This window comes from Zophobas morio, unplaced genomic scaffold, assembly GCF_036711695.1.
Source record: "Zophobas morio isolate AGI-343-1 ecotype UQ-CSIRO unplaced genomic scaffold, CSIRO_AGI_Zmor_V1 ptg000021l, whole genome shotgun sequence".
NCBI classification, from domain to species: Eukaryota; Metazoa; Arthropoda; class Insecta; order Coleoptera; family Tenebrionidae; genus Zophobas; species Zophobas morio.
In genome coordinates, this window is record NW_026972126.1 from 22,030,768 (window position 1) to 22,050,538 (window position 19,771).

General features: G+C 32.6%; 1 protein-coding gene across 1 annotated transcript in view; it reads left to right on the forward strand.

Annotated features, from left to right (window-relative positions):
- The window catches only part of LOC135132366 (MAM domain-containing glycosylphosphatidylinositol anchor protein 2-like), a 90,638-nt gene that overhangs the window by 44,147 nt on the left and 26,720 nt on the right, over positions 1-19,771 (forward strand). The window contains exon 3 of the mRNA XM_064060440.1: positions 14,302-14,499. Coding sequence (XP_063916510.1) covers positions 14,302-14,499 — 198 coding nt within the window. The remainder of the gene's footprint in view (positions 1-14,301; positions 14,500-19,771) is intronic.

Here is a 19,771-nt window from a genome sequence, read left to right on the forward strand (position 1 = left end):
GGATTCTACATTTTTTTGGATTTCTTGGGTTTCTTGGATTTTTTGGATTTTTTAATCAAAAACACAAGAGAATCATAAGGTTCTTTCAAACACTTTCCATAAAGGAGCACCAGGGATGCTTGAGGTCTTTTCAAATTCTTTCAAAAATAAAACCCAAGGGTTTCAAAAGTTCTTTCAAAAGCACTAGGAATCTTCAAGTGTTAACTTTTTCAACAACAGAACCATGGGGTTCTGAATATTTTTTTCAAATTTTTTCAAAAATAAAACGCAAGGACCTCCGAATATTATTATTTCTTCTTAAAAAAGAAAACACCAAGCACTCCCGATCCTTTCAAACTTAAAAAAAAATCACCAGGTTGTTCCCGAGGTTTTTTCGATTTTTTTTAACACAAATGGTCCCTAAGATTCTTTGAAATTTTTAAATAAACACAAGAGGCCCCCAAAATTCTTTCACTTTCCAAAAAAGAACACCTGGATTTCTCGGATTTCTTGATTTTCTTGGATTTCTTAGGTCTCTTGGATTTTTTGGATTTCTTGTATTACTTGGATTTTTGAGATTTTTTAGATTTCTTGAATTTTTGAATTCTTGGATTCTTAGGTTCTTGGGTCTTTGGATTTTTTTTTTTTTAATTTCTTGGATTTCTTAGATTTCTTGGATTACTTGTATTTCTTGGATTCAGATTCTTTGGTTCTTGGATTCATGGATTCTTTGGTTCTGAGGTTCTTTACATTCTTTTGATTCTTTGGATTTTTTGAGTTTCTGGATTTCTTGGAATTCTTGGTTTTCTTGCATTTCTCGGATTTGTCGAATTTTTCGGAATTTTTGATTTCTTGGATTTCTTGGATTACTTGGATTTTTGAGATTTCTTGGATTTCTTGAATTCCTGGATTCTTGGGTTCTTAGGTTCTTTGGTTCTTGGGTTCTTGGGGTTCTTTGGATTTCTTGAATTCTTGGATTCTTAGGTTCTCGGGATTCTTCGGATTTTTTGGATTTTTTGAATTTCTTGAATTTCTTAGATTTCTTGGATTTCTTGGATTACTTGGACTTCTTGGATTACTTGAATTTCTTGGATTCCTTGATTTTTCGGTTCTGAGGTTCTTTAGATTCTTTTGATTCTTTGGATTTTTTGGTTTCTTCGGATTTTTTGGATTTTTAAATTTTTTGGGTTTTTGGATTTCTTGAATTTTTTGAGTTTCTGGATTTTTTGGATTTTTGGATATCTCGGATTTCTTGTTTTTTTTTAAATTTTTTTGATTTTTTGGATTTCGTGGATTTCTTGGTTTTCTTGTATTTCTCCGATTTCTCGGTTTTTTCGGATTTTTTTGATTTCTTGGTTTTCCTGGATTGCTTAAATTCTTGAATTCTTGAGTTCTTAGGTTTTTGGGTTCTTTGGATTCGTTGGATTTTTTTGAATTTCTTGGATTTCTTGGATTCGCCGATTCTTTGGTTCTGAGGTTCTTTAGATTCTTTGGCTTTTTTGGTTTTTTTGTATTTTTTTTTGTATTTTTTAAATTTTTTGGGGTTTTTGGGTTTCTTGACTTTTTTGAGTTTTTGGAGTTCTTGGATTTTCGGATATCTCGGATTTCTTGTTTTTTTTAATTTTTTTGGTTTTTTGGATTTCGTGGATTTCTTGGATTTTTTGGATTTCTAGGATTACTTGGATTTTTGGAAATTCTTGGATTTCTTAAATTCCTGGATTCTTGGGTTCTTAGGTTCTTTGGTTCTTGGGGCTCTTTGGATTTTTGTATTTGTTTGAATTTTTTGGATTTCTTGAATTCTTGGATTCTTAGGTTCGCTGGTTCTTGGGGTTCTTCGGATATTTTCGATTTTTTTTTAATTTCGTGAATTTCTTAGATTTCTTGGATTACTTGGATTTCTTGGATTACTTGGGCTTCTTGGTTTACTTGTATTTCTCGGATGTCTCGGTTTTTTCGGATTTTTTTGATTTCTTGATTTTGTTGGATTTTTTGAATTTCTTGGATTCGTGGATTCTTTGGTTCTTGGGTTCTTTAGATCCTTTTTACTCTTTGCAATTTTTGGATTTCTTGGAATTCTTGGATTTCTTGGATTTGTGGACTCTTTGGTTCTTAGGTTCGTAGGATTCTTTGAATTTTTTTGGATTCTTTTTAATTTTTTTTAATTTTTTGTGTTTTTTAAATTTTTTGGAGTTTTTGGATTTTTTGGATTTTCTGGATTTCTCGGATTTTTGGATATCTCGGATTTCTTGTTTTTTTTTTAATTTTTTTGATTTTTTGGATTTGGTGGATTTCTTGCATTCGCGGATTTTTTGGTTCTTGGGTCCTTTGAATTTTTTGGAGTCTTTGGATTTCTTGGATTTGTGGAGTCATTGGTTCTTAGGTTCTTTGGATTGTTTGGATTTTTTTGGATTCTTTGGTTTTTTAATTTTTTGGATTTTCTGAATTTCTTGGATTTTTGGATATCTCGAATTTCTTGGTTTTTTTAAATTTTTTTGATTTCTTAGATTTCGTGGAACTTTTGGTTTTCTTGCATTTCTCGGATTTTTCGGATTTTTTTGATTTCTTGGTTTTGTTGGATTTCTTGAATTCTTGGATTCTAGGTTCTTGAGTTCTTTTGTTCTTAGGTTCTTTAGATTTTTTGGACTTTTTGGATTCTTTGGATTTGTTGGATATTTTTAATTTTTTGGGCTTTTTGGATTTTTTGGATTTTCTGGATTTCTTAGAATTCTAGATTTTTTGGAATTCTTGGGTTTCTTGGATTTTTTGGATTTCTTGGATTACCTGGATTTTTGGGATTTCTTGGCTTCTTGAGTTTTTGGATTCTTGAGTTCTGAGGTTCTTGGTTTTCCTGGGTTTGTGGATTTTTTGGATTACTTGGATTTTTGAGATTTCTTGAAATTCTTGAATTCCTGGATTCTTGGGTTCTTAGGTTCTTGGGGTTCTTTGGATTTTTGGATTTGTTTGAATTTTTTGAATTTCTTGGATTTCTTTGATTCATGGATTCTTTGGTTCTTGGGTTCTTTAGATTCTTTGTATTCTCTGGATTTTTTAGATTTCTTGGATTCGTGGATTCTTTGGTTCTTAGGTTCTTTGGATTCTTTAGATTTTTTGCTTTCTTTGGATTTTTTCGATTTTTTCAATTTTTTGAGTTTTTGGATTTTCTGGATTTCTTGGATTTTTGGATATCTCGAATTTCTTGGTTTTTTAAAATTTTTTTGATTTCTTGGATTTCGTAAAACTTTTGGTTTTCTTTCATTTCTCGGATTTCTCGGATTTTTTTGATTTCTTGGTTTTGTTGGATTTCTTGAATTCTTGGATTCTAGGTTCTTGAGTTCTTTTGTTCTTAGGTTCTTTAGATTTTTTGGACTTTTTGGATTCTTTGGATTTGATGGATATTTTTAATTTTTTGGGCTTTTTGGATTTTTTGGATTTTCTGGATTTCTTAGAATTCTAGATTTTTTGGATTTCTTGGGTTTCTTGGATTTTTTGGATTTCTTGGATTACCTGGATTTTTGGGATTTCTTGGCTTCTGGAGTTTTTGGATTCTTGAGTTCTGAGGTTCTTTGTTTTCCTGGGTTTCTGGATTTTTTGGATTTTTTGGATTACTTGGATTTTTGAGATTTCTTGAAATTCGTGAATTCCTGGATTCCTGGGTTCTTAGGTTCTTGGGGTTCTTTGGATTTTTGGATTTTTTCAATTTTTTGAGTTTTTGGATTTTCTGGATTTATTGGATTTTTGGATATCTTGGATTTCTTGTTTTTTTAATTTTTCTGACTTCCTGGATTTCTTGTATTTCTCGGATTTGTTGGATTTTTCGGATTTTTTTTATTTCTTGTATTTCTTCGAATTTTTGGATTTCTTGGATTTTTGGGATTTCTTGGATTACTTGAATTCTTGGGTTCTTAGGGTCTTAGGTTCTTTTGTTCTTGGGATTCGTTGGATTTTTTGAACTTTTTTGGATTTGTTTGAATTTCTTGGATTTCTTGGATTATTGGATTCTTTGGTACTTGGATTCTTTAGATGCTTTGTATTCTCTGGATTTTTTGGATATCTTGGAATTCTTGGATTTCTTGGATTCATGGATTCTTTGGTTCTTGGGTTCTTTAGATACTTTGTATTCTCTGAATTTTTTTGATTTCTTATATTTCTTGGATTCCTTGGATTCGTGTATTCTTTGGTTCTTAGGTTTTTAGATTCTTTAGATTCTTCGGATTCTTTGGATTCTTTGAATTTTTTGGAGTCTTTGGATTTTTTGGATTTCTCGGATTTCTCGTTTGTCTCGGATTTTTTGGAAAAAATTTTCCAAAATTTTGGTTATGAGCGGTTACTTTGATAATATTTAAACCTATATGAGACAAAAATCTTAGGTTGAACTAATTGTGATCAGCAAGAGATTTCCAAAATCTTGGTATTTTTGAAGAATTTTTTTGAAAAACTCGAAAAATTTTGCAAATCGAAAAACGCCTTTTATTTTCTGGGAGAGTATGTTATTATGGCAATATCAGTCTTATGTTGGCAAGTACTAGCCCCGCCCACGCGCCCTTAACTTTCGTAGGGCGTAGGTCATTTGCTAAAATCAGCCTTATTTTGACAAGTACTAGCTAGTACCTGGTAAGATAAGAGTGATTTTGGCAAATGAGATCCTTCCAAGAAAATAGAGGGTGGGTGGGTGGGGCTAGTACCTGGTAAGATAAGGCTGATTTTGTCAAAGAGATACCTTCTAAGAAAAGAGAGGGTGGGTGGGCGGGGCTAGTTCTAGCCAAAATAAGATTGATTTTGGCGCAATATTTTCGGAATATTCGGTGTGAAATTCGAATTTTTTGAAATTTTTAAAAATTGCGATATTTCAATGGACGATTCTGGAAAAAAGGTTGGAGTTATCGAAGAAATGAGGCCAGAAGTGACTTCTGCAGCCCGAAATCTACAAGAAAATGTATTTAGTTAATTTCGAAAATCGTCGAAAATGGGTCGAAATGTGCATTAGGGAAATTTTACATTTGAAAAAATCTAAAAATCCTCAAAAAAGTCTGTGATATAAATTTCTTATTCCCAAATTATAACGTATTTATGGTTTCTGAGCAACATTTTAGAAATAATTCAGTTTGAACATCGAATTTAAAAAAAATATAAAAATTGCGAAATTTCAATGAGGCATTCTGGAGCTCGAAATTTACAAGAAAATGTATTTAGGTAAGTTTCGAATATTGTCAAAAATGTGTCGGAATTTACATAAGGGGGTGTTGTTGGGCGGCAGTTTTTTTGGATTATCTTGGTAACCGTGAACATGGGAGAAAATTTGTAGATAATGTTTTCTTACTACTAGTCGCTGATTAGAAATTTCCGGAAAATTCGGATTAAAAATGTATTTCAAATGTCTTTGGCTAATTTTCGAAAATATCAAAAATGTCAAAATCCGCCCACTCTATTTTTTTGGACGATATGTCATTTGCCAAAATAAATCTTATCTTAGCAAGAACCACGCCCACCCGCCCTTATAGTATATCGATTTTTTTATTTTTCGATTTAATAATAATAATAATAATCTTTATTATTTACTTCTTTTTTTACAATAGTATTTTATATTCTTCAATTTTTCGTCATTTCAGTTTTGGAATTTTCAATTTCTCGATTTTTCAGTTTTTACATTTTACGGAAAGCATTATTTCCCATAGGTTATCCGCTTTAAATGTATTCCACATCTGCAAAACCCGTGACCAACTTTAAACTGAACTGTTCATTATTATTTACATCATATCGACACCGACAACACGTGCGGTTTTACGGGCAAATGGTGGAAGCAATATCGGTATTTTTTGTGAAACTGAACACCCATTTCCTGCCGAAAATTTTCTTTTGTTGGAACTTTAAATTACTAAAAAAGATGCGTACAATTCAGACTTTACCTGGCCTGAAAATTGAAGGGCAACCAGCGCTCACGAACACGAAAGTGTTTCGCGGCATCTTCGACGTGACTTTTTTTTTAAGAGTTTTAACAATGCGATTCAAATTCAATTTGAAAAGTCGTAACTACTTGTAGGATAAATACCCAAATCGAGAAACAATGCACTCCGTAATTACGCGAGCGATGAATAATAAATTTCGAGGTGAAATTGGGGTTGTCGCTGGTTCACCCTGTATCTAATTAACCCTTTTTATTGCCGCCTACTTGATATACCAAACATGTTGAACAAACAGCGACCTTGCAGAAAATCAAATTCGTCGGAATTCTTGCGCTGTTTTTCGCGATTCCCTTTGACTTAGTAATTAGTAAACAAGCTCGCTTTTAATTACCCATTTAATTCGGTCGCGAGCAAAAATCCGTTGTGAAACTGACCGTCACAACCTATTTACCAAGAAAACTTTGTCAGTACGCCGGGATTACAGATCTCATTAATTTAACGTGATGCGGAATTACTGGTGTGCATGAACTCCCGAGAAAACATTCGAATTTGGACTTTTTTCCGCTAGAATAAGCCAACGGGCTTTAAATTTAGAGCCGCCAGCAATCGGCATCATTTTGCATTCTGGAAATTGGAAACTGCTGAGGAATGTATCGAATTATGATCAACTACCTTTTCGTCAGCGTTTTTCTGATGGAATATACGCGAATATCGACTGATTTTATTCCAGCGCCCTGTTTTGTGCTAGGAATCATTATCTTGTTAAAGTGATTCGCTCGAAATTGCTGACGCCGACCGAACAACCTGCGAGGAAGCTTAAAATAATGGGTCCATGTTATAATTGTTATGAACAAGGGTGATAATAGTGCGGGGTTTCAGAAACAATGAAGGCGGACATAAAGGCGGATTGTTAATGGAAACTGAAGGATATTTAAAAGGCTAACGGCCTTTACAGCGAAACGACGGGCTGCCGACTACAACTACGTCACTTGCACTTAGGGATGGGTCTTTTTAAACCGCTTTCGCCCCAAGACACCTTTTCACCGAACAAGAATTGGCCGAAATGCGACCACAAATGGTCCATTTTTGTCCGATCGCTTAACAAGATAAAACAATTAATCAAAGAAGCTCTGTTGCGGAAAATCAAGTTCAAAATCTTCGAGCGGAAGTCACTCGTCTTCGTAGTTCGTTTTCGGAGGGTGAAGCGGGTCTTTCTTGTAACGTCAATGATGTCGTTTCGGAAATTACCGAGCGTAATGAGGGCAGCAAAAATGTTTTACTATTTAATGTTCCAAGAAAATATTTCGGCGTGTTTTTCTAAGCCCTTGAAAATTGTGTATAACTGGGTGGAAGCTACGTCTGTTTGCCTCCTAACGAGCAATTTCGCTTTCGTCTGGACTTGTTCGAAGTTCAGGTTTGAATACTGGGGTCATCAAAGAACTTCGGACCGAAAATCACGAGAAAGTGATCTCCTTATCGGGATAACGTGGTTCAAAGTTCACGCAAAAATGAGCGAACAAAAACTCATATTAAAATGATGTCTTGTTTAGAATCTAATAAATAATAATAATTTTTTCTTATGATACCTATCTACTATAACATAAATAAAAAAAAAACTAAGAGCACCAAGATTCTTTCAAACTATTTCAAAAACAAAACATCAAAATTCTTAAGAATAAAACGCCAAGGTTTTCGAAGATACTTTCAAATTTATATAAAAAATCAGATGAGGGGACCACAAGATTTCTTCAAACTCTTTCGAAAACAAAACAGGGGTCGTCAAAGTTTTTTCAAATTCTTTCAAAAAAATGCAAAAGGCCCGTAAAATTTGTTCACATTTTTAAAACAAAACACAAGAAGCCACAAAAATTCTTTCAAACTCTTTTAAAAATAAAACATAAGAAATTTTCAAGACTCTCAAAGTCTTTAAAAACTGATTCTGTGAATTTCATTTTTGTTATGACACCTCATATGAGTTGATATAAAAGGGAAACTAAGAGTCCCCAAAATTCTTTCAAACTCTTTCAAAAACAAAACAAACGAAATTCTCAATATTCTTTCAGTCCTAAAAGAAATCCGATTTTATGACTTTCATTTTTCTCTTACTACACCTCCTGTAAATTATTTTAAAAAAAAGTAACTAGGAGATTCCTTCAAAGTCTTTCAAAAACAAAACAAGAAAGAACTTCCCGAGATTTCTTCAATTTTTTTGTTAAATAAAACGCCAAATTCCCTAAAGATTCTTTCATATTTATAAAAAAAAGATTAGGGGACTTCTACGTTTTTTTCAAAATTGTTCAAAAACAAAACATGGGTACTCTGGGTTTTTTCAAATTCTTTCAAACTCTTTTAAAATTAAAATATAAGAAATTTTCAAGATTCACAAAGTCTTTAAAAATTGATTCTGTGAATTTCATTTTTTCTTTTGACATCTCAGATGAGTTGATATAAAAGGGAAATTAAGAGTACCCAAAATTCTTTCAAACTCTTTCAAAAACAAAACATAAGAAATTCTCAATATTCTTTCAGTCCTAAAAGAAATCTGATTTTATGACTTTCATCTTTCTCTTAGTACACCTCCTATAAATTATTATAAAAAAATAACTAGGAGATTCCTTCAAACTCTTTCAGAAACAAAACAAGAAGGGACTTCCCGAGATTTCTTCATATTTTTTTTTAATAAAACGCCAAGTCCCCAAAGATTCTTTCATATTTATAAAAAAAAAGATTAGGGGACTTCCAAGTTTTTTTCAAAATTGTTCAAAAACAAAACATGGGTACTCAAAGTTTTTTCAAATTCTTTCAAAGAAATGTAACACGCCCTCAAAATTTCTCCCAAACTGTTTCAAAAATAACACATCAGAAATTTTCAAGACTCTCAAAGTGTTTAAAAACTGATTCTGTGAATTTCATTTTTGTTATGACACCTCATATGAGTTGATATAAAAGGGAAACTAAGAGTCCCCAAAATTCTTTCAAACTCTTTGAAAAACAAAACAAACGAAATTCTCAATATTCTTTCAGTCCTAAAAGAAATCCGATTTTATGACTTTCATTTTTCTCTTATAAATTATTTTAAAAAAAAGTAACTAGGAGATTCCTTCAAAGTCTTTCAAAAACAAAACAAGAAAGAACTTCCCGAGATTTCTTCAATTTTTTTGTTAAATAAAACGCCAAATTCCCTAAAGATTCTTTCATATTTAAAAAAAAAAGATCAGGGGACCTCCAAGATTTTTTCAAAAATTTTTCAAAAACAAAACATGGTTACTCAAGGTTTTTTCAAATTCTTTCAAAGAAATGTAAGACGCCCTCAAAATTTCTCTCAAACTGTTTCAAAAATAACACATCAGAAATTTTCAAGACTCTCAAAGTCTTTAAAAATTGATTCCGTGAATTTAATTTTTTCTTACGACACCTCATACGAGTTAATATAAAAGGGAAACTAAGAGTCCCCAAAATTCTTTCAAACTATTTCAAAAAAAAAAAAAACAACAAATTCTCAATATTCTTTCAGTCCTAAAAGAAATCTGATTTTATAACTTTCATTTTTCTCTTAGTACACCTCCTATAAATTATTATAAAAAAAGTAACTAGGAGATTCCTTCAAAGTCTTTCAAAAACAAAACAAGAAGGGACTTTCCGAGATTTCTTCAATTTTTTTGTTAAATAAAACGCCAAATTCTCTAAAGATTCATTCATATTTATAAAAAAAAAGATCAGGGGACTTCCAAGATTTGTTCAAAAATTTTTCAAAAACAAAACATGGTTACTCAAGGTTTTTTCAAATTCTTTCAAAGAAAGGCAAGACGCCCTCAAAATTTCTCTCAATCTGTTTCAAAAATAACACATCAGAAATTTTCAAGATTCACAAAGTCTTTAAAAATTGATTCTGTGAATTTCATTTTTTCTTTTGACATCTCAGATGAGTTGATATAAAAGGGAAATTAAGAGTCCCCAAAATTCTTTCAAACTCTTTCAAAAACAAAACATAAGAAATTCTCAATATTCTTTCAGTCCTAAAAGAAATCTGATTTTATGACTTTCATTTTTCTCTTACTACACCTCCTATAAATTATTTAAAAAAAAACAACTAGGAGATTCCTTCAAAGTCTTTCAAAAACAAAACAAGAAGGGACTTCCCGAGATTTCTTCAATTTTTTTGTTAAATAAAACGCCAAATTCCCTAAAGATTCTTTCATATTTATAAAAAAAAGATCAGGGGACTTCCAAGATTTTTTCAAAAAATTTTCAAAAACAAAACATGGTTACTCAAGGTTTTTTCAAAATCTTTCAAAGAAATGTAAGACACCCTCAAAATTTCTCTCAAACTGTTTCAAAAATAACACATCAGAAATTTTCAAGACTCTCAAAGTCTTTAAAAATTGATTCTGTGAATTTCATATTTTCTTACGACACCTCATACGAGTTAATATAAAAGGGAAACTAAGAGTCCCCAAAATTCTTTCAAACTATTTAAAAAAAAAACAACAAATTCTCAACATTCTTTCAGTCCTAAAAGAAATCTGATTTTATAACTTTCATTTTTCTCTTAGTACACCTCCTATAAATTATTATAAAAAAAGTAACTAGGAGATTCCTTCAAAGTCTTTCAAAAACAAAACAAGAAGGGACTTCCCGAGATTTCTTCAATTTTTTTTTTTTTAATAAAACGCCAAAGTCCCTAAAGACTCTTTCATATTTATAAAAAAAAAGATCAGGGGACTTCCAAGATTTTTTCAAAATTTTTCAAAAACGAAACATGGTTACTCAAGGTTTTTTCAAATTCTTTCAAAGAAATGTAAGACGCCCTCAAAATTCTCTCAAACTGTTTCAAAAATAACACATCGGAAATTTTCAAGATTCTCAGTCTTTAAAAATTGATTCTGTGAATTTCATTTTTTCTTACATCTCATATGAATTGATATAAAAGGGAAACTAAGAGTCTCCAAAATTCTTTCAAACTCTTTCAAAAACAAAACATAAGAAATTCTTAATATTTTTTCAGTCCTAAAAGAAATTTGATTTTTTGACATTCATTTTTCTCTGAGTACACCTCCTATAAATCATTATAAAAAAAGTAACTAAGAGATTCCTTCAAAGTCTTTCAAAAACAAAACAAGAAGGGACTTCAACAGATTTATTCAATTTTTTTTTAAATAAAACGCCAAAATCCTTAAAGACTCTTTCTTTTATAAAAAAAAGGTCAGGGAACTTCCAAGATTTTTTTAAAATTTTTCAAAAACACAACATGATACTCAAGTTTTTTTCAAATTTTTTCAAAGAAATGTAAGACGCCCTCAAAATTCTCTCAAACTGTTTCAAAAATAACACATCAGAAATTTTCAAGATTCTCAGTCTTTAAAATTTGATACTGTGCTTTTCATTTTTTTCTTATGACACCCCATATGAGTTGATATAAAAGGGAAACTAAGAGTCCCCAAAATTCTTTCAAACTCTTTCAAAAACAAAACATAAGAAATTCTTAATATTTTTTCAGCCCTAAAAGAAATCTGATTTTATGATTTTCATTTTTCTCTTAGTACACCTCCTATAAATTATTATAAAAAAAGTAACTAGGAGATTCCTTCAATTTTTTTTTTTTAATAAAACGCCAAGTCCCTAAAGATTCTTTCATATTTACTTAAAAAAAAGATTAGGGGACTTTCTAGATTTTTCCAAAATTTTTCAAAAACACAACATGATACTCAAGTTTTTTTCAAATACTTTCAAAGAAATGCAAGACGCCCTTAAATTTCTCTCAAACTGTTTCAAAAATAAAAGATCAGAAATTTTCAAGACTCTCAAGTCTTTAAAATTTGATACTGTGCTTTTCATTTTTTTCTTATGACACCCCATATGAGTTGATATAAAAGGGAAACTAAGAGTCCCCAAAATTCTTTCAAACTCTTTCAAAAACAAAACATAAGAAATTCTTAATGTATTTTCAGCCCTAAAAGAAATCTGATTTTATGACTTTCATTTTTCTCTTAGTACACTTCCTATAAATTATTATAAAAAAAGTAACTAGGAGATTCCTTCAATTTTTTTTTTAATAAAACGCCAAGTGCCTAAAGATTCTTTCATATTTATTAAAAAAAAAAAGATTAGTGGACTTCCTAGATTTTTCCAAAATTTTTCAAAAACACAACATGATACTCAAGTTTTTTTCAAATTCTTTCAAAGAAATGCAAGACGCCCTTAAATTTCTCTCAAACTGTTTCAAAAATAAAAGATCAGCAATTTTCAAGACTCTCAAAAGTCTTTAAAATTTGATACTGTGCTTTTCATTTTTTTCTTATGACACCCCATATGAGTTGATATAAAAGAGAAACTAAGAGTCCCCAAAGTTCTTTCAAACTCTTTCAAAAACAAAACATAAGAAATTCTTAATATTTTTTCAGCCCTAAAAGAAATCTGATTTTATGACTTTCATTTTTCTCTTAGTACACCTCCTATAAATTATTATAAAAAAAGTAACTAAGAGATTACTTCAATTTTTTACGCCAAGTCCCTAAAGATTCTTTCATATTTATTAAAAAAAAAAAAGATTAGGGGACTTTCTAGATTTTTCCAAAATTTTTCAAAACCACATGATACTCAAGTTTTTTTCAAATTCTTTCAAAGAAATGCAAGACGCCCTTAAATTTTTCTCACACTGTTTCAAAAATGAAAGATCAGAAATTTTCAAGACTCTCAAAGTCTTTGAAAATTGATTCTGTGAATTTCATTTTTTCTTACGACACGTCATATGAGTTGATATAAAAGGGAAACTAAGAGTCCCCAAAATTCTTTCAAACTCTTTCAAAAACAAAACATAAGAAATTGTCAATATTCTTTCAGTCCTAAAAGAAATCTTCTCGAGATTTCTTCAAATTTTTTGTAAATAAAACGCCAAAGTCCCTAAAGACACTATCATATTTATAAAAAAAAATCTTTAAAAAAATGCAAAGGGCAGTCAACTTCTTTCTAATTTTAAAAATAAAACGCAATGAATTCCAAAGATTCTTTCAAATTCTTTCAAAAACAAAACACAAGGAGGCCTAAAAATTGTTTCAAACTCTTTGAAAAATAAAACATCAGAAATTTTCAAGACTCTCTCAAAGACTTTATGATTTTGTGAGTTTCATTTTTCTCTTAGGACAGCTCCTATAAATAACTATAAAAAAGTAACTATTGGCCCCCAAAATTCTTTTAAACTTTTTCAAAACAAGATAAGAAGGGACTTCCCAGATTTCTTCAATTTTTTTTTTTTTAATAAAACGCCAAGGTCCCTCAAAATTCTTTGTTATTTGTAAAAAAAGATTATGGGACTTCCAAAATTTTTCAAAAACCAAACATGGGTGTTCAAGGTTTTTTCAAATTCTTTCAAAGAAATGCAAGAGGCCCTCAACATTTTTTCACATTTTGAAAACAAGACACAAGGAGTCCCAAAAATTATTTTAAACTCTTTCAAAAATAAAACATCTGAAATCCCAAGATTCCTTTAAAAAAATTTCAAAATTTGTTTCTGACAATCTTGTTTTCTTCTTTTGTATAAATTAATATCAAATAGAGACTAAAAGCCCCCAAGAATCTTTTAAACTCAAAAACAAGATAGCAGAAATTTGAATGACTCTTTCAAAGTCTTTACAAAAATTTGATTCTACGAATTTTATCTTTTTCTTATGACACCTCTCGTAAGAGTCTTTCAAACTCTTTCAGAAACAAGACAACAGAGACCTTCCAGATTTCTTCAAATTAAAAAAAAAAAAAAAACACCAGGGTCCCGAAAAATCATTCACAGTCTTTAAAAAAGACGTAAAAAATATCTCTCTTAAATTATAAAATATTGTTTTACATTTTGATTTTTTCCAAAAATAATGACCCCGAAAATAAAAAATAAGGGCAGATTAATAAATCACAAGTGTAGAAACATGGTACTTTGTAAAATTTGAGTAAAATTTACTACGCAAAATATTGATATGACGTCATCAAATTGTCGGTGGGGCGAAAGGTGGTCGTCAGCCCTCAAAAATTAGAGTTGCGTTGTAACAAAAAGTGTTAAGTTTGTGGGGTTTCGGTCATCATTGGAGAGCTGACGAGGACACTGGGGAAGAAGGAATAATGCAATTGGAAGACGTAGAATTAGATTCCAGGGAGGGGTTACATAGTATTAGTTCGAGGAAGCTCTAGAAGGGTTTGCAAAGAAGGAAGAAATTATATTATTTATTGTAAAAACAAATACAAAAATGATCGTCTTTCATTGTGATTTATTGGGTAATTTTAGCCTCCCTTCTTTTCCAACTTAGTGTCTTATACCGAAGACCAAACAAATTTCGCACAAAAATCCGCATCCCCAAGCAAAATCCGTAATTCCCTTTTTCCTCATTTTTTTGTTGTAATCCTTGCAGACTCCATCTCTCTCTATATTTATTTGTTTCAGGCTCGCTAGTTATTGTATGGAAAAGAGGAATCACCCTTTTAACCGCCGGTCAACAAAAAATCACGGCCGACCCGAGGATATCGCTCTTGGGCTATAATCTGCAAGTGAGGGACATCAGATATTCAGATCAGGGCGACTACACTTGTCAGATAGGGGATGGTTCACATGGGGACCTAATACACACTGTCGAGATTCTCAGTGAGTTAGATTATCTACTCGTTTAACAATCAATTCCAGTTTTCGAACGCACGACGTATTCATTTGTGAGACTAGGGAAAAGGGGCGGATGAAAGAATTAGCGTGTAATAGGTATTAGCGTGCGCTTTTTCCAGCCCTAATTTATATGCGCAGATTTTCGTTATAACCCTCATAACGCGGAAAGTCATCGTGGACAGCGGATTTAAAATTAAATAAAATATTAAATTCGTAACGCAATTCGCGGGGGTGAGAATTAAACGTTTCATTTTTTCTCGAAAAATTGGCACGGAAATTGGCGTCACATAATTTTTGGTCGCAATTTCGGGTAATCAAAGGTGTTTTTGTTTGGCGGTTATTCGTTTTTATTTGAGAAGTGACAACGGGGCTTAATGGAAGAATAATTTATTGTGGGGGCACCAAAGTTCGTAGTTTAATGTTATCGCCAAACGTAATCGTTATTCATCCGGTTTTATTGTTGTTTTTTTGATTGCCAAATTGCCACTCACTTTAAAAGTGGATTAGCGTTGGTTTCAAAAGCTAATAACTTGTCATAAAATGGGTTTTGTGGCCGGGTTGTGCCACCGACCTGATAACTTCCCCCTAGTCCCGTAGAGAGTCAAAAAATTGTCGTATATTAAACCAGAAAACTCTCCACTGAAGTAAATTTTACCTCCCTTAAGAACTTAATAAATTATAATGAATAGAGAGGAGCAAGTTCCGGTCTGCGCTTTTTCTTTGAGGCATTTTGTGAGTGCTACACACAATAAAACAAAGACGCACTTTAACAACAGAAATTACAAGTGAAACACAATCCTCGAGCCAAAACCTCCCCACCTTCTGCCATTTTAAAGATTAATAATTAAAAAGTCGCCAGGGCTCCAGCCATCCAGTATGTGAGACAATTTCCTTAAAAGCCCGTATTTGACGAGAGGATAAATGTCAATAAAAAAAGAGAAACAAAGCGTTGAGTCGAGAAAACTGGCAAGTATCCACTCGCCCGTTTACGTCTCCACACTCACCCACTTCCACCCCCCAACGCAATTCCTTGTTCGAAAACACATATTATTGTCGAAACGTCATACTCGTCATACTCAATAATAAGCAGTGGGAAGCAAAACCACCATATGAATATTTATACCATCATTCTACTTGATTGCAAGTTTAAAATGCAAAGCAGTCAATTTGCATTCATTAAAACTAGGGAGTTTTACATCAACCCTCTCGCTCTGCGCAACGGCACGTAATGCGTCCAGGAATAAGACAACGGCTGTTTTTGATGTTCACCAAAGCGTCCTCTTCAATTTGCATCTATTTAAACCTGATTCCTATCGAAATTATATTTATTTTTTCGGGAGCGGCCGTATGGGATTCGGACGGACGGCGGTGACGGCGCGTCCGCCGTGGCCGGAAATCGTGCTTTTTTCGTTTTTCGACGAATCGCGCTGGAAAGCTGGATAGGGGGATTTGAATATTGGAAAATACAGGTGTCCCACAGGCTTAGCGATTATGCGTTTTTGTGCACGAGGACGGACATGGTTTTATAATTCGGTTAGATGTGTGTGTGAATCGAGTAGGGTGTTTTTAGACGAAAGTGGGGCGTGGAATTTTTTCGTCACGTTGGATAAACTGATTCGTTGACGAAGTGGTTTGTTTGTCAGTGACGAAGATAGGTGTGGTAGTCCTTTGCTACCCTTGAGAAGAGTACAGCTATTACATACATTGACGCTTTTAGAAGTTGACACAAGAAATTGAAGAACCGAAAAATTCAAAAATAGAAAAATTGTGACTTACAAATTGCAGATCTCAATGACAAAGTAACGAAAAACTAAAAAACCGAAAAGTTAAAAATCGGGGAATGGAAAACTCCAAACACTGACAGTAAAATATAGACTCCGCCCACCCACCCCATCTCAATTGTCTCGACTTTTTTGTTCGTAGAACACGATTACTTAAAAAACTAATGTTTCAGATGGCAATTTCTCGTAGCGAAATAAGGATTTTGCAATTAATCTCCGCCTCTCGTCTTAAAGACGAATGAAAAAAATCATCACAATTGAGACAGGGTGGGTGGGTGGGGCTCTTTTTTTTGGCTTTTTACTTAATGTACGTAGTCATCTTTTCATAACAAGAAACTTAAGACATAGTTAAAATGCTAAATTTATCAAGGAAATATGGATTTTGCAATTATGGGGCGAAACCTAATTGCAAAATCGATATTTCCTTATACAAATTTACCATTTTAAACATGTTTTAAGTTCTATCTTCTGAAATGAAGTCTACACATATTAAAACAAACAGATAAAATGTAGGCCCGCCCACCCACCCTGTCTCAATTGTGATAATTTTTTTTATTCGTCATGAAGCAATGAGGTGGAGCTTAACTGCAAAATACTTGTTTCTTCTATGTATATTAAGAATAAAATGGCAAAATATAGACCCCGCCCACCCATCTCATCTCAACTGTGATGACTTTTTTATTCTTAAAAACTTAAAATCTGTTTAAAATGGTAAATTTTGGCAGGTAAATATGCATTTTGGAATTAAGCCCCGCCCCTCGATCTAATAACGACTGAAAAATTGAGAATTGAGATTGGGGCGGGTATGGGTGGAACCAAATGTTTGGCTTTGTTTTTCTCGTAATTTAAATATATGTATTTATCTTGAATAACACGATTACTTAAGAGCATGTTTCACATGGTAATTTCTCGTAGAAAAATAAGGATTTTGCAATTAATCTCCGCCTCAAGGCTTACGACGAATAAAAAAAATCATCACAATTGCGATAGGGCGGGTGGGCGGGGCTTACATTGTGTCTTTTTTCTTAGTATGTGTAATCTTCTTTTCACAATAAGGAACTTAAAACATTAAGCTCCGCCCCCCCTAGCTTACGACGAATAAAAAATACATCACAATTGAGACAGGGTGGGTGGGCGGGGCTTATATTTTGCCTTGTTTCTTAATATGCGTAGTCGTCTTTTCGCAACAAGAAACTTAAGAATGTTTAAAATGGTAAATCGATCTGACAATGAAGGCAAAATGCATCACAATACGTTTGACTAAAAAGAAAAAAATTATCAAAAACAAGTAGAAAGAGCATTATTTTACAATTTCTCTTTTTCTCTCGCATTGTACATTTATCTATGTTTACACTCCTCTTTATTTAAAAATGTATAGTTTTGGAAATTTCTTTCTACCCTATAAAATTTTATTGGCAATAACAAGATGGACAGTAGAACAATAGCAGGAGATATTTACGACTTGAAGTTATCCCGAGCCGGTAATCCCTAGATGTTAGAAAGCAGAATATTCCAGGTTCGTACAGGGCCCATCGTTACTCACGAACGAAAATGAGCCTTATTTTATTTTTCATTATTTATGTACAACTACCTGCTAAATATCCTATGACAAATTAGGGCGAACTCGTGTAGGCCATAAATATTTCTTAACATTGTACTACTGTCCCTCTCGTTATTGTCAATAAAATTACATAGGGTAGAATGAAACTTCCAAAACTATAAAACCATCAAAGGTATTTTTTAAGAATGCGAAACCTTCTTGGGGTTCCCAATTTCCTTTTTTAAAAATTTAAAACCTCCTTGGGGGCGCCAAATGGTTTTTTTTTTTTTTGGAATGTGAAACCTTCTCGGGAGCCCCAAATATCTTTTTTAAGAATGTGAAATCTTCTCGGGAGTCCCAATTGTTTTTTTTTAATGTGAAACCTTCTCGGGGGTCCAACTCCTGTTTTTTTTTTTTAATGTAAAACCTTCTGGGACGTTCCAAGTGTCTTTTCTAAAAATATAAAACCTTCTCGGGGGCACAAAATGTCTTTTTTCATAATGTAAAACCTTCTCGGGGGTCCCAACTGTCTCTTAAAAATGTAAGATCTTCTTGGGTGCGCGAAATATATTTTTTTAGAATGGGGTCCCAACTGTTTTTTTTCTTGTGTAAAACCTTCTCGGGGGTCGCAATTGTCTTTTTTTAATGTGACACCTTCTCGGGGGTCCCAACTGTCTTTTTTAAAAATGCAAAACCTTCTCGGAGGTCCGAACTGTTTTTTTAATGTCAATTTTTTTTTATTGTAAAACCTTCTCGGGGGTTCCAACCGACTTTTTTAAAAATGTAAAATCTTCTCAGGGGTCCCAATTGTCTTTTTCTTTAATCTGAAACCTTCTCGGAGGAACCAACTTTCTTTTTTAAAAATGTAAAACCTTCTCAGGGGTCCGAACTGTTTTTTTTTTTTTAAGTAAAACCTTCTCGGGGGCGCCAACTGTCGTTTTTTTTTTTTATGTAAAACCCCGGGGGCGCCAACTGTCGTTTTTTTTTTAATGTGAAACCTTGGGGGTTCCAATTTTTTTTTTTTAATCTGAAACCTTCTCGGAAAAACCAACTGTCTTTTTTAAAAATGTAAAACCTTCTTGGCGACTCCAAATGTTTTTTTTAATGTAAAACCTTCTCGGAGGTCCCAATTGTTTTTTTTTAATGTGAAACCTTGTCGGAGGTCCCAACTACTGTTTTTTTTTAAATGTAAAACCTTCTCGGGGGTCCCAATTGTTTTTTTTTAATGTGAAACCTTGTCGGGTGTCCCAAGTACTGTTTTTTTAATGTCAATTTTTTTTATTGTAAAACCTTCTCGGGGGTCCCAATTGTCTAAAGTCTTCTTGGGGGCGCCAAATGTTTTTTTTGTTTAGAATGTGAAACCTTCTCGGAGGTCCCAACTGTTTTTGTTTTTAATGTAAAACCTTCTCGGGGGTCCAACTGACTTTTTTAAAAATGTAAAATCTTCTCAGGGGTCTCAATTGTCTTTTTTTTAATCTGAAACCTTCTCGGGAGAACCAACTGTCTTTTTTAAAAATGTAAAACCTTCTTGGCAGTTCCAAATGTTTTCTTTTAATGTAAAACCTTCTCGGGGGTCCCAATTGTTTTTTTTAATGTGAAACCTTATCGGAGGTCCTTACTACTGTTTTTTTTTTTAATGTAAAACCTTCTCGGGGGTTCCAAGTGTCTTTTCTAAAAATATAAAACCTTCTCGGGGGCACCAAATGTCTGTTTTCAAAATGTAAAACCTTCTCGGGGGTCCCAATTGTCTAAAGTCTTCTTGGGGGCGCCAAATGATTTTTTTTTTAGAATGTGAAACCTTCTCGGGGGTCCCAACTGTTTTTTTTAATCTAAAATCTTATCGGGGGTCCCAATTGTCTTTCTTTTAATGTGGGTCCCAACTGTCTGTCAGGTGAAATCTTCTCATGAGTTCCAACCACTGTTTTTTTAAAAAATA